Raw genomic sequence first — 19,780 nt, 5'->3', positions numbered from 1 at the left:
GATTTTGGAGCAGTGGGACCCTTTCGTTAGTTTGTTCAAGAGAGAAATTGGAAGTAAGGATTCTGAAGCGGAAACTTTGAAGAATTATAAAATTTCAAAACACACTCAAAATCTAGATGTGTCTACTTAATATCACAAGTCCAAGCATTGTGGTAAGATTTCACCACACTCCTCACTTAAAAGAAAAACCCAATCATCAGTTTTACAGAAAAACATTTACACTGTGGACCATGCTTTATCATGTGAGGAACGGCCATTCATGTTTCTGTCATCAAATTAACATAAATCTTTACGCCTTTTCCTTCCAAGTTTTATGCCTATCTTTGAGAGCCCAAATGTAGCTCTTCAGTCAAGTGCCCTACATACCCACTTATTGAGGTCGATTTTGGAGGAACTATTGAAGAATGTGATGGCAAGATTTGTGAGACCACTCATTATTAAAACTCTCTTACTGATGTAGATTATCACACTCCAGCAAATCAAAAGGATGATTGTGATCTGATGATAGGGAATTCTACATTTGCTTTGGTGACCACTTTGAAGCCTGAGGAAAAGTCTATATTCTTTAAGTCTGTAAGAAAATGTTTCTTATCGTCATGTGATTACATGACACACAAATTTCCATTCAAACATGAAGTTTTAATGCATGCAGAAGTTGCAAATATTTCTACAGTTGGCCAAGCATTTTCCAGCCTTAGATTTTTCATAAACAGATTTCCTAATATTCTGACTAGCGAAAGTGAACACTTAGGTGCAGAAGTCGATATTCTCCACTCTCAGTTCTGTAACTTTCAGCTGGAAGAAACCAACTTGGCAGCAGAGGGAATTGATGTTCAGTGGGCATTGGTCAGTCAGATGAAATTGGCTTATGGGGTACTTCAATATAATAAACTTGCAAAGGTGATGCTGGCTATTTTGTCGATTCCACATAATAATGCGGAATGTGAGAGAATTTTTAGCACATTTACAAAGACCAAAACTCAGTTCAGGACCACGCTTTCAGAAACGTGTTTGGAGAAATTTTTAATTTTAAAATCAGTTCAAAAAGGCAAGTGCTTTGAGCAGAAATTTCGTTCAGAGTTTTTGAAGAAGGCTAAGTCAGCTATGGATGTGCTGAATAAGTAACTACCGTAATCGGACAAATTCCGACTGATAAACTATTCAGATTATTTGCTAAGCCTAACATGTACATCCGGTATAAAATTGATTTAAATTTGGGAAAGATGTCTTATGGATATAAGATGCCATGCAAATATGGGTTCCATTATGAAATGAAAACGTGTGATCATTTAACAGTGATTTATTCATGCAAAAACTGTGCTAATGTCAAAACATAAATCTAATAGATGTTAATTTGTTTCCTCGGATCGTAATTTTGAACTGTAGTTCTCTCAAGAGTGCTTCACTTGAATGTGTGTGAATCCAAAGAAACCTGCAGAGCTCATCATTCATCTTGTTCAGCATGTTGAATGATAAATTATATAATTTAGACTATATAGTCTGAAGGCTTGGGTATGTCCATTATTTAGTATTTACATGTAAATAATAAAGCAAATGTAATTGAGTTGTTACAGGTATTGAATTATTGCAACTTTAATCATCAGGGATGTGTTGTAATTCACAATAGTACACCGCTAAAATTCTCCTGATTTTTCACTTTTGAAAGTTGGCATGTCGAAAATGTTAGACTGCTGCCCTGGCCAGCACATTCTCCAGATCTCTCACCAATTGAAAACGTCAGGTCAATGGTGGCCGAGCAACTGGCTCGTCACAATACGCCAGTCACTACTCTTGATGAACAGTGGTATCGTGTTGAAGCTCCATGGGCAGCTGTACCTGTACACGCCATTCAAGCTCTGTTTGACTCAATGCCCAGGCGTATCAAGGCCTTTATTATAGCCAGAGATGGTTGTTCTGGGTACTGAGTTCTCAGGATCTATGCACCCAAATTGTGTGAAAATGTAATCACATGTCAGTTCTAGTATAATATATTTGTCCAATGAATACCCATTTATTATTTGCATTTCTTCTTGGTGTAGCTATTTTAATGGCCAGTAGTGTACTATTCATTATATTTTTCATTTCCCGTCCTCTTTGATTCATCTTTGTTTCCTACTCTGCCCCCTTCTATTGTCTCCAAACTGAAGCTGGCACAGTTCTTACCATGTACGGGCTTTGACTGTTTATGTGTTGACATCATCTCCTTCAAATTTGTTTCACCATGCAACAGGTGAATTCGTCTCAGATTGGGATCTAAGTGACCTCCACCTCTTTTCCAGTCTACCCTAAGAACGAATTTAGAGTGTTTTGTACTTTTAAGTGTTTCTATCAGCAAGACTTAATGTTACCATTTTACAATATTACTATAGTAAGTTATTGTAATTTGTCATTTTGTTTAACCTTCCTGTGTCATGTGATGTGTTTAACTTTCCCCCGTCATGTGAGTGTTGTTGAACAGTAATTTATAGCCTGTTCTATAATGACTTATATCACTTTTAGGTCACCAACTATCCGTGATATGGTAGTTAGGTGCATTGCACAAATGGTTAACTCGCAGGCAAATAATATACGCTCAGGCTGGAAAAATATATTCAGTGTTTTCCATTTGGCAGCGTCTGACCATGATGAAGCAATTGTGGAAATGGCCTTCCAGACTACAGGAAAAATTATAAGTATGTCATCCCTAAGTATGATTGCTTTTTTTATTATAGTTATTTCAAAGTGTCAAAATCTAGTGTCACTAATGTGTTAATGAATAAGGGAGAATTTCAAAAAGTTGCCATTGTCTTAATACGGTGGTTCTTGTTTGAGCTTTATCACTTGTAACTATTTTTTTGTTTGGTTTTAAATAGAATTTTTGACAGCTTTTTATTTAATTAAGTTTTGACATTCACAATTAGTAATTTTTTTATGCTTGCCTCTCTCCAAGTAATGGGTTTATACTGTTACTTCATTAAGGCCTCTCACAGTGAAGAAATTTGTCATTTGAAATTAGGGATTGGTTGAAGAAAGCTGTCTTACAGGTAGCGACTGGAAAATTCACATTTTGTGATAAATGCAAAATAGATGTGAATCCTGCCTCAAATGCAAAAACATAAAATTGCTTAATGGGTGCTGTTTCATAGCGAATTGTATCCAAATCAGCTATTTGTCCGAGACAGTTTGAAATAGCTTTATTTTCTGCAGACAGTATCAAAAATTTAGGCAGTTACAGGCATTGTACATCATCTGGTGAAGCCTACTTTGTGAAAATAATGTGCACAACCTAATTGCAAAATAAAATGTATGAACACAATGATATATCAATGCAGTCAATGGTGTGGTGCCATGCCAGCTGTGGACGGTTGAAGGGTCCATTTAAGATACACGTAATGCAGTGTAGTACTTAGCCATGAGACCTAGCATTTTATAAGAAAGACCCTCTTACATATGTTTTTTTGCTAAATATAGTATACTGCAGACAGTTTTAACATGGCAAATTAGGTGGTGGATGTTTTGAACTGTAGTTGCATCGAATACCACTAGAGGTCAGGCCTGAACTATGTCATTAACAATATTTTGCCGACATCAACAAACAGTTACATGGTAGCCGTCCCCGAATGCTTTGTGTTGTGCATTGCTTGTTTTCTTTTCTCACTTTGAAATAAGTGACGCGACTAATCCTGGTCCATCACGGATTTCGATTATATCGCTTAGAACAGCAGAAGAGATCAGCGATCCCTGTGACAGTGTGCCAGTTCTGCTGGTAGGCTGGAGCCCAGTGAACTGGTGGCGGTGTTTGTTTCCCCGCAGCACTTCTTCCCCTGTGATCGTCAAATTCTCATCTGTTTATGCTTGTGGCCATCTGCAATGATAGCCTACAGTACACACCCTCTGCACTGTAGCAATTGGAAAACAAAACGTGTAACATCTTTCAACGGCACCAAAATTCTTCCCTTAATGTTAAAATCGAGTTGCTGTATGCTCGGTTCCACTACTGTGCTTAGTGCCTTGTTAGTTCTATCTGTAACATTGTCAAATATGGCTCATAGATCTATGAACGCCCAATGAAGGTTGAAATTAGTAGTCTGCAGATTTTTTGTTCTTCAAATTTGGCAGGAAAAAAAAACAAATAATGTCCAGAAACACCTTATATTGGAGACGCATTCACTTAACCGGTGGGAAAATGCTGCTGTTTTTCAACGGAACAATCATTTTTGAAAACTTAAATACAGCCAAATGAAGAAAACAAAGGCCATTTCATAAGAAAAAGGCACTGAAGTAACAGTCAGTTTGAAAGAACTAATAATTTGTGCGTCTAATCATTTACAAAAAGATAGATGGAAATTTTGCAAAAAATTGATGCAAATTTCGCCCAAAATAGATGCTATATTTTCCGGTCCCTAATTATAGGATATGCATTGAAGAATTGAAATGCAAAAGAGAATAAAAAATAACTTAAACAGCAGTGAAAATACGTGTTTGTTATATTTAAAAGCAAGAGGGGTTATGTACGCAAGTCAAGGCAGATGGTAGCTAAGGAATTGTTATCTTGAGTTATATCCTAATTTGATGATACGTGGACATTTATAAAAATGTATAATGGTGTGATGTAATACCGATTTTGACTCTCAGTGTGACTCACCACGTTTGGTGATGGTAATATCAGAAGAATGCTGTACGAAAGGAAGACCACATGAATTTGTTGAGAAGATGAAAGGAGAGAGATTACAAGGTAATAAGGTATGGTAATGGCCTTTCCACGGGAAAAGAAATTTTGCAAGCTTCATCTCCCAAGATGAAAAGCATATAATCTTTTAATAAGGAGCAAATAGCGTCATTTGTTTCTTTGAAATAATGACTGAGTAATGGTAAGCAATTGAGGAGTGATCATTGACAGACACATAAAGGTGACACCTTTAAACAAACAACATGCTGGCTGTAAACAGTATGTTAGGGCTGAACTCCTTCAGATTGACTCAGCTGAGGGGTCGTGTCTGTTAGAGTGATTGAAGGAAGAAAGGAGCTGGGGAGTGGAAGGGTAGAGGAAGGGTAAGTGACAGCTTGGTGGGAGGCAGCAGGTATATGGGATGGTTGACGCAGAAAGGAATGAGGAACAATTGACGAGTGGTCATGTGAATAATCTAATGAGTAATATATTCAACATTAAATCATGTGTTTGACATTAGCTTATAATTGCTGCATGAGTCATTGCAAGTATGAAGATCATAAAGGGTTCATGTACCAGTACTTTATTCATGCTGACTGAGACATTTGTTGCAATGCTGAACAAGCTTTGAAACCTTGTTGAAAAAGTCTGCTACAGGTCTGTTAACCAGGTTATCATGGTGCGCTGCACTTTTCGTATGTGGTGAAACATCTTCAGCCCAATTACTTTTTCGTCTCAGGAAGAAGTATTAGTCACTTGGTGCCAAAACTGAAATGTAGAAGGAGTGAACTGTTGACTCCAATCGAATTGGTGAAGAAACTGTTGAATTGATGCAACAAAATGATACGGAATTCTTTGTTGGTTGTGAATGACACTGTATAGTTTCCACAATGTTTTACCAAGTCTATTGCTTCTCTGAAAACCTGAAGTGCTGTAGCTTTCTCTTGTGTGGACTGGCAGGGCATCAAAAGGCAATAGAAACACTCATACACCATTCGAAAAAATGTCACGGTCTTCACAGTTGCAATGCTAAAAAATGCTGACATATGTGTTTAGGATCTGTTCATAAACCCTTTCTGATACTCATACTGACTAATGTCTGGTCAATCAGATTTTAAATAAAGTAGCTACCATCGCTTCTGAAGCAAGAGACATATTCTGTCAGTCATATGTTGATTTGTGCTTAAATTGATTTGAGAAATGGAAACGAGGATAAGTGATAGATAACTACTGGGATTAAAGCAGCTTGTACGAAAAAGAGAGAGATTTACCCAAGTCAGAGGAAAAACTATAGCCAAGAGTTGAATTCCATTATCGATAACATTGTAATAGTATGGCCAGGCTTTGTGCAATACTGAATTGCATGTATCATATTTTATCAGAATTCAGTGATAGTCCATTTGCAGAGCCCAGCTAATAATTTTCAGGAAAATATTATTTACATTTTCAATTACTGAAGTTACTCTGTTAGGCTTGATTATAAAGCTCACATCATCAGGAAAGGGAACTATTTCTGCTTCTTGGATGTATAATGGAAGATCATTAATGGTATAACAAGATCCCACAGGTACACTTGCAGTGATTATTTGACAGTCTGGACATGCTGTTTCATTGTGTACACTCCCTGAGTTTCTTAATGCAATGCTTGGCACCGCTTTAGTTAGATGGGGTGGAAACCTGTTTCCAGCAACCACCACCAAAAAACATCACTGATTTGTTCTGATCTCAAGTACTTTGCTCTGTCATCTTTGTTGTGATCTCAAGTATTTTGTGCTGTCCATCTTTTCTCTGTCTAACTGATCTTCCCTCTTCAAACAGTGGAAACTACAGGTTGGAATATCAACATTGTAAGGAAAAGAGAGATTGCTACTTACCATAAAGATAGCACATTAAGTTGCAAACAGGCATAATAAAAGACACTTATACATTAGCTTTTGGCCACAGCCTTCTTCAGAAAAAGAAAGGGAAACACACACTATTCATCCACACAAGCAAGCATACCTCACGCACACATGACCACCAACTCCGGTGGTCCGAGCTGCCAGAGTGGTGGTCATGTGTCCATGAGGTGTGCTTCCTTGGGTGAATGAATGGTGTGTGTTTCTTTTTCTGTCTAAGGATGCGTCTGAATGCTAATGTGTAAGTGAGTCTTATTGTGCCTGTCTGCAACATTTTTTTGGTAAATAGTAATCTACTACCTGTTCCTTAAATTATTGACCTCCCTTCTTTCTTGTTTTGGCTGATAGTTCAGCAGTGACCATGGTGTTCTGATTACTTGCATTCTACTTATGTACTCTATTTGTAGCTGTGCTTCAGTATTTCTTCATTCAGATTAAATAAAAACTCCTTCGTGATACCTTCATCTTGTCCTGTCAAGTGACAGCTAACCAGTTACTGCTCTCAGCACATTTTATCTTTTTGGTCTGTCATTTAGTAAGTTCCAACATTCACATGTCGCCAGTACTGCCATTATTTTATACATTTCAAGTAATTTATTTTCTCTGCTACAGTTAAAATGCAGCTTGATTGTGCTGTATAGAAACGGTAATTTCTGTAGTTTTCTACTTGCATCATCATTTGATATTTAAGAAAGATCACAGCTGAGATATAAGAATTTATCTTGCTCCTGTGTTTTATTATTAATTTCTATATCGCTGTCACTCATTCAGCATCCTCTAAGTTCCATCACTTCTGTTAATGATGTTGAGATGTTTGAATTATATATTTATTGGCTGCTTTCAAAATCAGGCTTATGTTGCAGCTAAAATCAGTCAGTTGTCTGCAAAGAGCATTGTGTCTGTGTTATTTGTTTCAGGAAGTTTGTGACAATTTTTGCCATTTATTTGTAACATCATAATATATAAATTTTGAAAAGGCAGAGGACACCCTTGCCAAAGCCCTTGTGATATTCCATTTAAAAGTTTAATATATGTTTTGTAATTATACTTTTAGAAAGTGCTGCAGTACACTCTTGTCCAGTAAGACTTGAAATGTTTGTTTCTGTTTTTCTTGTCAAGGTCCTTTCCATAGTCAATAAAATTAATGTTAGTATATCTATTAATTTATCAGTTATTTTTGTATTTGAGTTAGCATGTAATTAAATGTGGCTTTTCTGTGTCTCACAGATGATCTTTATGCCAAGAATTTTCCAATAATGATTGACTCATTCCAAGATGCTGTCAAATGTTTGTCAGAATTTGCCTGTAATGCAAGCTTTCCAGATACGAGTATGGAAGCAATTAGACTTATCCGTACATGTGCCAAGTACGTTGATGAGAAACCTCAGGTAAAAAATAACAAGTGGTCAGAGTTGTCCCTATTCCATAATCTTTGAGATGTAATTTGATTTTCTAATTTTCATTGTTATTAGTTATTTGCAGAATACAACATGGAAGATATTAATGTACCAGTGGAAGACCGTGTATGGGTGAGAGGGTGGTTTCCACTACTGTTTGAATTGTCTTGTATAGTGAGTCGCTGTAAATTAGATGTAAGAACTCGTGGTTTGACAGTCTTGTTTGAAATAATCAAGACATATGGGGAAGCTTTCAGAGCCCATTGGTGGAAAGACCTTTTTCAAGTACTCTTCCGGATATTTGACAACATGAAACTTCCTGAGCAGCATACGGAAGTAAGTTAGCAAAATAAATGGTAAAGTAACAACAAAAATTTAAATTTTTAATTTCTTGTTTTTGTAGTATTATCATGTATTTATCCTGTTCTTTTCATTTAATGCTCTTTTCATTTAATGCTCCCTATACTTCACTGGAACATCCTGTTCTCACCGCATGCATTCGGAACACAGCTATTGTTGAGTTGGTATAAGATGATCTCTACCAGCTTCCAGCACTGTTGCCAGCTTTCAGCTGCAAAGTGCAAATGACTGCAGGGGAAGGCAGTAATTGTCTATGGAGCTGTGGCAATACAGAGGTGTTGCCATTGACATGTTTATGAAAGCACTTTACGTGATTGGTTAAGGAAGACATGCAAAGCTGCCATGTCCAGTACACTGCAACTGTTGCGAGATCTTACATGACTTGACTATTGCTGTTAGCATAAACTGATAAAAATTTCTAACTGAATGCCTAGAAGTACACCATTAAATCATTATTGTGCAGATAGTGGTGATGTAATGAAATAGGAACTGACTTAAGTGTGTAGCTAAATTTTACCACAATTGAGCTATATGGTTTTTCCAGTGTTAGAATACCCAGATCACATGCCTTGTTTAACTGACTTTGTTCTTATTGATAATAAAGACACCTGACAAATGAATATCAGTTGCCTCTGTAATGACAGTATTCCATAAGCTTGATATCTGGAACATCAGTTTTGATGTACGCTAACTCATTGGTGGTTGAAAGTGGTGCTAGGATTTTGATGAAATATAGTCCACGATAAGCCCTGGGACATGCTCAGAAATTGGTAGAAATTGTTATCAAGTGAGGTTTTGCAGTGGAGATGACCGGAGCTCAGTTCCCCTTCTGGCTATCCCAATGTAGATTTTCTGTGTTTTTTCCAAAACTGATCCATGCAAATGTTACTATGGTTCCTTTGAATGTACGCGGTAATTTTATTTCCAATCTTTTCCCAGTCTGAACTTTTGATCTGTCTTTAACGACCTCGTTGGTAATGGAACATAAACCATAGTCTTTCTCACTTCCAAGGCGATTGTTAACAGTTGACGCGCATGTAGAACCTTAAAATTATTGTGACCTTCTGCATTACTTCAGAAGAAGAATTTTATTGGTGAATCAACAACTGATATATCTGTTTTGGAAACAGATGTTCCACAGCTACACTTTGTTTTAATTTTATTTTTATTATCTTTTGTTCTTTGGCACTACTCCTGGAATTGCACCGTATGCTCAAGCAACCATTCTAGCCATCACCCAAGCTGTCAGGCTGTGATCCATCACCACCACTTGTAATAGCCAAACTTCAACCCAGAAACTAGTAGCAAGGAATGAAAGACAAATAAATAAAAGCTTTATTTTTTATTTAGTTATCTTTTTATAACTGTCAAACATCTGTTTTCAAAACAAAAAAATTAAAGTTCTCAGTTCTCTGAAAATTTAATTTTGTTATACAGGGTGTTTCAAAACTTCCATTTCCCTATTTGAAGGATTGCAATTGGGAGTGAATAAGTTTCAATTTGAATTGCAATTTGTGCCCAGAAAATTACTGTTTCCACACTACTGTAACAAACATATCATATTAGCAGATCCAGCAGTGCTTCATAATAGCTAAATATTATGGGAGTTGGTTATACCTCCTAATCTGGAAATTCCTGGGAATTGTGTTGGGAAGCAAATTTGGGCTCTTAGATATGACTTCACCAACTTTGAAGTTATTGAACTCAAAATTATTATAAATCATATCGAATTTAAATGGGAAAGACTGTTTTTCCACACAATATAATTACAAAACTTTAGAACATACATCATTTTTCATTTTTTGGATACTGTATGGCAAGAGTGTGAAAGGATTTTCTGAACTACCAGTTGATGAAAGCACCACACACAACTGATCATGCAAAAAATTTTCAAATTGTTTGAATGACCTCCTGTCACAGTTGAAATTGAAACAAAACCACACATTTTCATAGCTCAGCCCAGCATTTTCTTTCTCATAGACAGTTTTAATAGAAAACTTGTACATTGCCAAATATTTATTTGAATGTCATTTAAAAATTCGAAGTAAATTAGGTATTATATACACTCTTAAGGCAAAAACAACAACATACCGTGAAGGAATTATCTGACTGGGACAGAAATCAGTAGGTGTGATATACATGTACAGAAAAACAAATGATCACAGTTTCAGAGGGATTGGATGATTTATCCGAGGGAAAGAGCTTCAGAAACTGAGCAAGTCAATAACATGTTGGTCACCTGTGCCTTTAATGCAAGCAGTTATTTGGCTTGGCATTGATTGACAGATTTATTGTATGTCCTCTTGATGGATATCATGCCAAATTCTGTCCAGTTGGTATGTTAGATCATCAAAATCTCAAGCTGGTTGGAGAGCCCCGCCCCATAAATCTGAAACATTTTCAGTCGGAGAGAGATCTGGCAACCTTGCTGGCCAAGGTAGCACTGCTGTGCTGTAAGGGTGCCACAAATGACAACCAAAGGTGTCCCTGCTATGAAAAGAAATGCTGCTGCAGATCATCACTGTGTCCTGAGACTCACCTTCAGCCAGGAATCTCATAGACTGGAGTAGACTTATCTTCAGAAATGAGTCCCACTTTGATTTGAATCCTGGCAACCAGGAAAAGCATGCCTGGAGATGCCATGGACAGAGGTGGGATACCAATCTTACTGTCACCCAGAGTGCATATTGTGTGTGTGTGTGTGTGTGTGTGTGTGTGTGTGTGTCTTAAAAGTTCATGTTTCGCACAATGGTAGAAGAAATACTGATAAAAACAGCCCATAAATGGTGGCCACTTCCACACATACTGAAAAGCAGATTGGTGTTTATTTTCTTTACTGCACTATCACAGGTCACATCAGGTCCCAAAAAGTTTCACTTATAATACAAAAATGCTATAAGTGGGCATTTAGATATATACACTGAAGTGCCAAAGAAACTGATATAGGCATGCGTATTCAAATACAGAGATATGTAAACAGGCAGGATACTGCACTACCGTCAGCAATGCCTATATAAGACAACAGGTGTCTGGTGCAGTTGTTAGATTGGTTACTGCTGCCACAATGGCAGGTTATCAAGATTTAAGTGAATTTGAACGTAGTGTTATAGTCGGCACATGAGCAATAGGACACAGCATCTCCGAGGTAGCAATGAAGTGGGCATTTTCACATATGACCATTTCACAACTGCACTGTGAGTATAAGGTATCTGGCCAAACATCAAGTCTCCGACATCGCTGCGGCCGGAAAAAGATACTGCAGAACAGGACCACTGGCAACTGAAGAGAATCCTTCAGCATGACAGAAGTGCAATCCTTCCGTAAATTGCTGCAGATTTCAATGCTGGGTCATCAACAAGTGTCAGCGTGCAAACCATTCAACGTAACATCACCATTGTGGGCTTTCAGAGCCGAAGGCCCACTTGTGTACCCTTGATGACTGCACAACACAAAGCTTTACGCTTCGCCTGAGCCCGTCTACACCGACAGTGGACTGTTGATGACTGGAAACATGGTGCCTGGTCAGATGGATCTCATTTCAAATTGTATCGACTGGGTGGACATCTATGGGTATGGAGACAACCTCACAAATCCATGGACCCTGCATGCCAGCAGGGGACTATTCAAGCTGATGGAGCTTCTGTAATGGTGTGGGTCATGTGCAGTTTGAATAATATGGGACCCATTATACATCTAGATACAACTCTGACAGGTGACACGTATTTAAGCATCCTATCTGACCACCTGCATTCATTCATGTCCTTTGCACATTCCGACGGACTTGGGCAATTCCAGCAGGACAACATGACACATCACACATCCAGAATTGCTACAGAGTGGTCCAGGAACACTCTTCTGAGTTTAAACACTTCGCTGGCCACCAAACTTCCCAGGCGTGAACATTATTGAGCATATCTGGGATGCCTTGCAACGTGCTGTTCAGAAGAGGTCTCCACCCCCCTTGTACTCTTACAGATTTATAGACAGCCCTGCAGGACTCATGGTGTAAATTCCTTACAGCACTACTGCAGACATTAGTCAAGTCCGTGCCACGTCGTGCTGTGTCACTTCTGTGTGCTCGCGGAAGCACTACCCAATATGAGGCCGGTGTACCAGTTTCTTTGGCTCTTCAGTTTATATAATATAAAAGTTGAACTGTGAGACCTAGTGTTCTGGAATGGAGGTAATAATGGCAACAGTTAGAGGTTTAGGTGACGAGCTACAATAAGACTGTGAAAACTGTACCCTTGCCAGACATAACTGCACAGTTTACCACCACTAATCTCTCACACACCTTCCTGAAATATGCAGTTACCTCAGGTACAGTATAATTTATTCATCGGGAGTGACATAAGACGCGACATCACACGTGATAAGCTGAGCAGCTAAACTGGAGGTGTGTTGGACTCTTAAGTACTTAAAATCATCCTCTCCTAATAAAATGACTTCATGGAATGAGAAGTGGAAACAGTCCCATAAACAAAATTACAAGAGGGGGTCTGAGGAATCGCCTCAAAGCTGATCACTGAAGATTTCAGTACATCACATGACTGGCAGAATCACTTAAGACAAAACACTAACTCACTGCCTTAATCTCTCTTACCAAAATTTAAATGGAGAATGTTACTTAGAAAGTGTTAAACACTGGGAGACAACTATTTTGGAATGGCTGATAATAGATATGATCTTATTAACATTTTCATTGTTGATGGCAATGGAGGTCTTCCGTAATGTATTTCCCTCAAAAACATAGGCATGTTCTGCTCAGGGAAAATTGTCAGAGAGACCTAAAAAAAAAAAGAAAAAAAATGACAGCCCTGCTGTGTTTAAATAGTGACGACAGTGGTGAAAAGTTGCCAACATTAATAGTCAGAAAATTTTAAACTACCAGGTGATTTAGACATAAAAACACTGCTATGCCCCTACAATTTTGTTAGCAACTGTATAAGTCACCTGCACTCTCTAAACCTTGAAAATATTTCGTCCTGAAAAGTTAAATACAGAATGATTTGTGGAGAAGTCAGTTTCATTCCTCAAAACAAAGGATGTAATGAGAATAAATATCTTACAGGCTTTGCACACACTTGCACTACCTAGAATGTTGTAACCCAACAGATTGTGTTGAGCCCGGCTGGCTGCAGCCCACTGTCAGTTGGTGTAGAATAAAATGAGGATAATTTTCCAGAATGCTGTCACAGATATCCCAGCAAGTATGACATTGCAGGACTTTGTCGTGATGTTGACATCCTGATCTTTCACACATCAGGTAGATAAATGGATTGTATGTTGCTTTTGTAAAGAACGAAGCAGAACTGGACGATTGTTCAGAAGGGGTCTGGGAGCAGGTTTGGGGATAGATGGATGGATGGCACCAAAAAGCAGGGTCCCATCAGATTAGGGAGGGATGCGGAAGGAAATTGACCATACCCTTTCAAAGGAACCATCCCAGCATTTGCCAGGGAGATTTGGGGAAATCACAGTAAACCTAAATCAGGATGGCCAGATGTGGGTTTGAACTGTGGTACTCCAGAATGTAAGTCCAGTATGCTAACCACTGTGCCACCTCAGTCGGTGGTGGTGGCGTTGGCGGTGGCAGTGATGGTGGTGGTGGTGGCAGTGGTGGCAATGATTATGCATATGCAATAAGTTTAGTTGCAGCAGTTGGAAACAATTTTTTCTCTTTCAGTGCAGATGAGTTGGTTCTAACCAATATCAGTCAGCTAGTGTGACCACTTGTCAGTATGCTATGCTGGCTGGAAATGGCAAACTGCATCTCGCTGTCCCCGCCCCCCCCCCCCCCCCCCCCCCCACACACACACACACACACACACACACACACACACACACACACACACACTTTTTTCCCAAAAATAATTCATTTAAAGATTTTTGTACCTTTTCATGCAGTCATATTTACTTATGCCATTAGTTGAATAAAACAACTTTTTAACATAAAAGATTTCTTCTTCATTCTGGACACTGCCTTAAAAATCAAGACACCATTTGTTGATGATGTTAAAATGCTAGAGCTTAACCCCTGTTTAAGGGAAATCCCCATTTAAGAAAAAAAAAATTTCTTCTGAGACTCATTAAAATGGGATTTTACTACATTTGACAACAACACATTAAATACTTTTTCTATCTCTTTCTAATTTCAGATTCACACACAGTGTTGTATTGCACTTCTCTCTCTCTCTCTCTCTCTCTCTCTCTCTCTCTCTCTCTCTCTCTCTCTTTGTATCTCTCTCTTAGTGGTTTAAGGTGAGAAATGTCCAGTAGTATAAAAATGGAAAATAGGGGAAAAAATAACTAGTTCTAAGACTATTTATTGGTGCGAAACTTACATGGTGGCCACTTGCTACATAATCCAGTGGTTATTTGATTAACTGACTGTAAAAATGATATTGCAATAAGATAGTTAACATCATTTCATGTAAAATGAGTGACACAGTTAGTGTGTGGAAGTGTCCAGCATTTGTGGGCAGTTCTTATCAGTATTTCTTCTACCATTGTTTGAAATACAGGCCTTTAAGAAGGAAGGTCCTCTTCTTCTTCTTCTTCTTCTTCTTCTTGCGTTACGGCCTCTGTAGGACCACGGGTAGCCCCTTCGTGGACTGCATTCTCCCAGAACCTCTTCATTCTTTCTTTTCTCCTCTCCCGCTCTTCTTCCGAAATCTCCAGTTTCCGTTTCTCCTGGTGGCTCCACTGGTGACATTCTAATCTTTTCTTGTATTCTTCTGTCATTGATCTCCGGCATATTTGTCCGTGTATATTTGTTCCTTCAATTTTCCTTTCCTTCGACCTTGATCCCCAATTCCAACCAGTCCTTCCAAAGTTCAACAATCCACTTGGTTCCTGTCTTTCCCCTTGTCCTCCCTGTTGTTTCCCACACTCTCTTCACCATTCTGTCCATACTCATCCTAACTACATGCCCAGCAAACCTTGCCCTTTTGAGTCTGATTTCCCCGGATATTGCTCTCATGTTCCGGTACAATTATTCCCTAGGTCTTCGCATCCACCTCTCTCCACCTCTTTTGGGACCTAGTATTTTTCTCAGTATTTTCCTCTCTTCTTTCTCTAGTTTCTCTGCCCCATTTTTTTTCCAGTGTCATCGTCTCAGCAGCATATAATACTGCATTCCTCACTGTTGCCTTGTAGTGGCTTATCTTTGCCACTGTGGATATATTCTTTTTATTGTATACCTCTCTTGTCATGCAGAAGGCTGACCTCATCTTCTTTATCCTCTCTGTTATTCCCTCCTTGCTCCTGTTCCTTCCTGTTATAAATTCTCCCAGGTATTTAAATTTGTCCACCATTTGCACAGTGCCTTCCGGTGTTTCCCAGACTGCAGTGGTGTTTAATGTCTTTGTCTTGTTATAGGCGATCCTCAGTCCCACCTTTCTGGCTACCTTACTTAAGTTGTCAAGTTGTGTCTTTGCGTCTTCTTCCGTCTCACCTACTATTGCTATGTCATTTGCAAAGGCTAGGCAGATTCCCATTTCCTCGTTTATTGCTCTCCATTGCGTGATCACTTCGTCCAGTGATATGTTGAACAACAATGGTGACAATCCATCTCCCTGTTTAACACCGGTCTTGATCTCAAATTCTTCTGACAGTGCTCCTCTGAATCTCACCCTTGCTTTTGTGTCTGTCAGAATTTCTTTTATGAGTTCTTGTGTAGTTCCATCAAGTCTTCTGTTCTTCAGGATCCTAACAAGAGTCTGTCTGTCGATGGAGTCATATGCCTTTGTGAAGTCCACGAAGTTATTACTGTCTTTTTGTTTTTTAAGGCCCTATGTTCTATCAGTTGCTTCAGGATAAATATCTGTTCTACACAACCTCTTCCCTTCCTGAACTCCCCTTGGTAGACGCCAACTGTACTTTCTACCTGTTCTTCTACTATCTTGAGCAATAGTTTTGACAGCACCTTGTATCCGACCTCTAGTAGCGATATTCCTCTGTAGTTGTTTGCATCTCTGTTGTCCTTCTTGTGTATTGGTACTACAATTGCATTCTTCAATCCTTCTGGCAACTTCTTTGATCTCCAGATCTGGTGAATTATGTTGGTCATGTTGTCTATTGCTTTGTTGCCTCCCCACTTTATCATCTCGGCTGCTATACCATCTTCTCCAGTTGCCTTATTATTCTTCAGATCGCTTATGGCATGTGCGACTTCATCGCTGGATGGAGGGCGTGGCTCTCTCTTTTCTGTGTCAGTCCCCAGTTCCAGCTCTTCTTCAGGTGGTTCACAGTTCAGCAGGTCGTGAAAGTGCTCTGCAAAAATCCGACAGTTCTCCTTCACACTGACAGCCAGCTCCCCTTTCTTATCTCTTATAAACAGTTCTATACCCTTGTAGCCAATCAGATTCTTTTTGAATTTCCCGAAAAAGTGTCTGCTGTTGTTTTTCCTGAAGTTGGTCTCAATCTCGTCCAGTTCCTGCTTCATCTTTTGTCTTCTGGTCCATTTTATTGTTCGGGCTGCTTCCTTTCTTGCTCCTAAGAAAACTTCCCATTTTTCTGGGTCCTTCTTGCTGCTCCAGTCTCTCCAGGCTCTCCTGCGAGTCTCTACCGCTTCCTCACATTCCTTGTTCCACCACCAGTGCTTCTGTTTCTTTTCTTCCTTTCCCCATAGTTCAGCCTGTTTCGCCATATTTCGCTTCATGTCGTCCCATTCATTGAATGATTCAGTTCCTTCCTCATATCTGGATCGATTGTGTGTTAATTTGTCTCTGTCTGCCTTTATGTTTTCTGTTCGTCTGTGGCAGTCTGTCCCTGTTTGGAATCCAAAGGCACTTAACTTCTGTGTTCTATTTTTGTGTTCTATTCTTGTGTTCTTCCTGGCCTTTGTGTTCATCATCTCTTTAGCATTTGTTCAGCTAATTGCTATGTGGTCAATTTGGAATTCCCCAAGGCGGGTGCATCGGTTTGCCCATGTCTTTTTCTTACACGGTTTGGCCCTGAAGTGTGTTGTCATCAATGTCATTTTGTGTTCTCGACACAGTTCAATTAGCCTTTCTCCATTTTTGTTTGTCCGCTGGTGTGCAGGGTATTCGCCCACTACTCCTTTATGTTGCTTCTCTCTTCCAATCTGTGCATTATAATCTCCTACTAGTATCTTTACATGTCTATATGGTATGTTTTTCAGTGTATCATCTAGCTCTTCCCAGAAACTATCAGCAACTTTCTTGACTTTCCTGTTCTTGTCATTTGTAGGTGCATGTCTATTTATTATTGTGTACTTTTTGTTCCCTGCTTGAAAAGTCAGTGTTGATATCCTTTCTGACTTGCTCTTCATTTCAGTTATGCCATCCTCGTATCTCGTGCCTACTATGAACCCTGTACCAAAGCATCTAGGTGCATGTCTTTCCTTTCCCACTTTAACTCCTGGTTTCCCCTTCAGTATTATGAAGCCTTCTGACTCCACTGTGTCTTCGTCGGTGTATTTTGTTTCTTGCATCGCTAATATTCCAATGCTACTCTCATTCATCTCATCTATTACCTGTTTAAGTTTACCAGTCTTAATCATTGTCTGTACATTTATGGTTCCAATTCTGAAAGTCATTTTAGTTTTAATCTTCTTTGAGGTTCTTGGGAGCTCCGACTCTTCCCTTATGCACTTTTTGGCAGGTCCCCCAGAATCCGAATGCATGCTTGCGTCGACCTTTATCAACAGGGGATTGTTCCCCTGGAGTAATCTCGATTCCATAGTGTGATCCATTCCATGAGCTGAAGAATTTTTTGTTGGGACGGCTCGTGTCCGTCCAGTTATACGACTGAAGTAGTTGGCCCCAGAAGATGTGTTCTGGCCGCCCCTGACATGGGGACACAGAAGCCTTTGGTAGCCGCCCCTAACATGGAGTACCGGCACTACCTGATATGTTTCAGTGGCTCTTCTGCTCTCTCTGCTGTTGGGAAGCGACGTTCCTCTTCCGCCTTAGAGACCGTTGGCCGGGCTTCGCCTGTAACCCTAGGTAGGGGCCCTAACCGGGTGCTACCATCGGGAGCCAGGTGGACCCAGGTTTTTTTTGCGAGGTTGTTACTCCTCCCCCTCCACCTTCCCCATGACTTGCAAGATGGGGCCCCGGGCTTGGGACCGGCAATGGCGGAGTTTAGGTCCTCTTCATGTAAAACATTGGAATTTTTCAGTTGTGCTTGTGTGTCGTGTTTGGAAGTTTATGTATTCAGACAGAGAACTTACGGATTTTCATGAAGACAAGCTAAAACCATTGGCAACATGCCATTCTTTTTATGTAGCCAGTCTCTCATGATTCGAAAACCGTGGGGGAAAATAGTCTGGTTACAGACAAGTGCCTAGCCAAGTCCCTAACAGTGGTTGTCTCCACTGTACACCTTATGATGACTTGTGGAGTAGAGATGTAGGTCTAGAAAGCAAGGGCAGTAATTTCCTGGAAATTCTGCTTCTCTTCTGTCACATTTGGTTGATTGGATTTTGTCCAACAAACTTCTCTCTATGTAAAATTTCTGTGGAAGAATCGGATCCAGGAAAGATATCGGCATGAAAAGTTCTCCAGAAATTACTGTTGGTCATGGGCTCATCAACTCTTGTTTTCAGTACAAAATGACAAAAAAATAACCTTTGCCACAAAGTATATTAGTACACTTTCAACTTCCCCCAACCCCCCCACCCCCCACCCCTCCCACCCCAAGATACTTATCCATTTCATGTAGATAAGAGGCTACATTATCTTTCAGACAGATTTGACCAAGCAGCTAAACATCTGCATTACAGTAATTTGGCACAACCATATGGACACAGTTCATCCTTCACATAATGAATGTACATTTGTTACAAATAGCCTCAGTTGGTCAAGTTAAAAGTCTCATGCTCGTCATAACTAGTAATTATGTCAGAATTTTGAACTTAAGGTTTTCATTAGTGTTTTGGTTAAAAAAAAAAAGCTAGATGAATGGATACTGGTATGTGTTGTAAATTGTTTTTGGATTCTGTGGATGTAAATATTCATTATTCATCTTTCATTTGCTAAAAATCTATGTTCACTAATTTCAGAAAGCTGAGTGGATGACAACAACATGTAATCATGCTCTCTATGCAATTGTAGATGTGTTTACACAATATTTTGATGTTTTGGGGCCTCTTCTATTGGAAGATTTGTACACTCAGCTACATTGGTGTGTACAACAAGGTAATTGCTACGTTTGTGTGTTTCTTTTATTATAGTAGTAATTGAAAGAGCCACTATTGCAACTACTACTCATAATTGTGCCTGTGTGTAGGGTGCAACATGGATTTTAGTGGGTACATGCAAGAAGCTCTCTAATAACCATGCATTTATATACAGTTCAAATGTGTAAACAATGGGAAATCAGGAGGAATAATGAGACAATATTATGAAATGGGTAGAGTTCTACTCACCATATAGTGGAGATATTGAATTTGCAGACAGGCACAACAAAAACTCTGTTGTTGTGCTTGTCTGCAACTCAATATCTCCACT

The 19,780-nt window shown here is 39.2% G+C and overlaps 1 protein-coding gene across 1 annotated transcript in view; it reads left to right on the top strand.

Moving 5' to 3' along the window:
- LOC124790164 (brefeldin A-inhibited guanine nucleotide-exchange protein 1) overlaps window positions 1–19,780 on the top strand; it is a 281,977-nt gene that overhangs the window by 217,073 nt on the left and 45,124 nt on the right. The window contains exons 21-24 of the mRNA XM_047257760.1: window positions 2,500–2,672; window positions 7,774–7,934; window positions 8,019–8,279; window positions 19,333–19,468. Coding sequence (XP_047113716.1) covers window positions 2,500–2,672; window positions 7,774–7,934; window positions 8,019–8,279; window positions 19,333–19,468 — 731 coding nt within the window. The remainder of the gene's footprint in view (window positions 1–2,499; window positions 2,673–7,773; window positions 7,935–8,018; window positions 8,280–19,332; window positions 19,469–19,780) is intronic.

This window comes from Schistocerca piceifrons, chromosome 3, assembly GCF_021461385.2.
Source record: "Schistocerca piceifrons isolate TAMUIC-IGC-003096 chromosome 3, iqSchPice1.1, whole genome shotgun sequence".
In the NCBI taxonomy this organism is placed as follows: Eukaryota; Metazoa; Arthropoda; class Insecta; order Orthoptera; family Acrididae; genus Schistocerca; species Schistocerca piceifrons.
The sequence above is the reverse complement of the archived record's forward strand: the minus strand, read 5'-3'. Positions and strand labels throughout refer to the sequence as shown.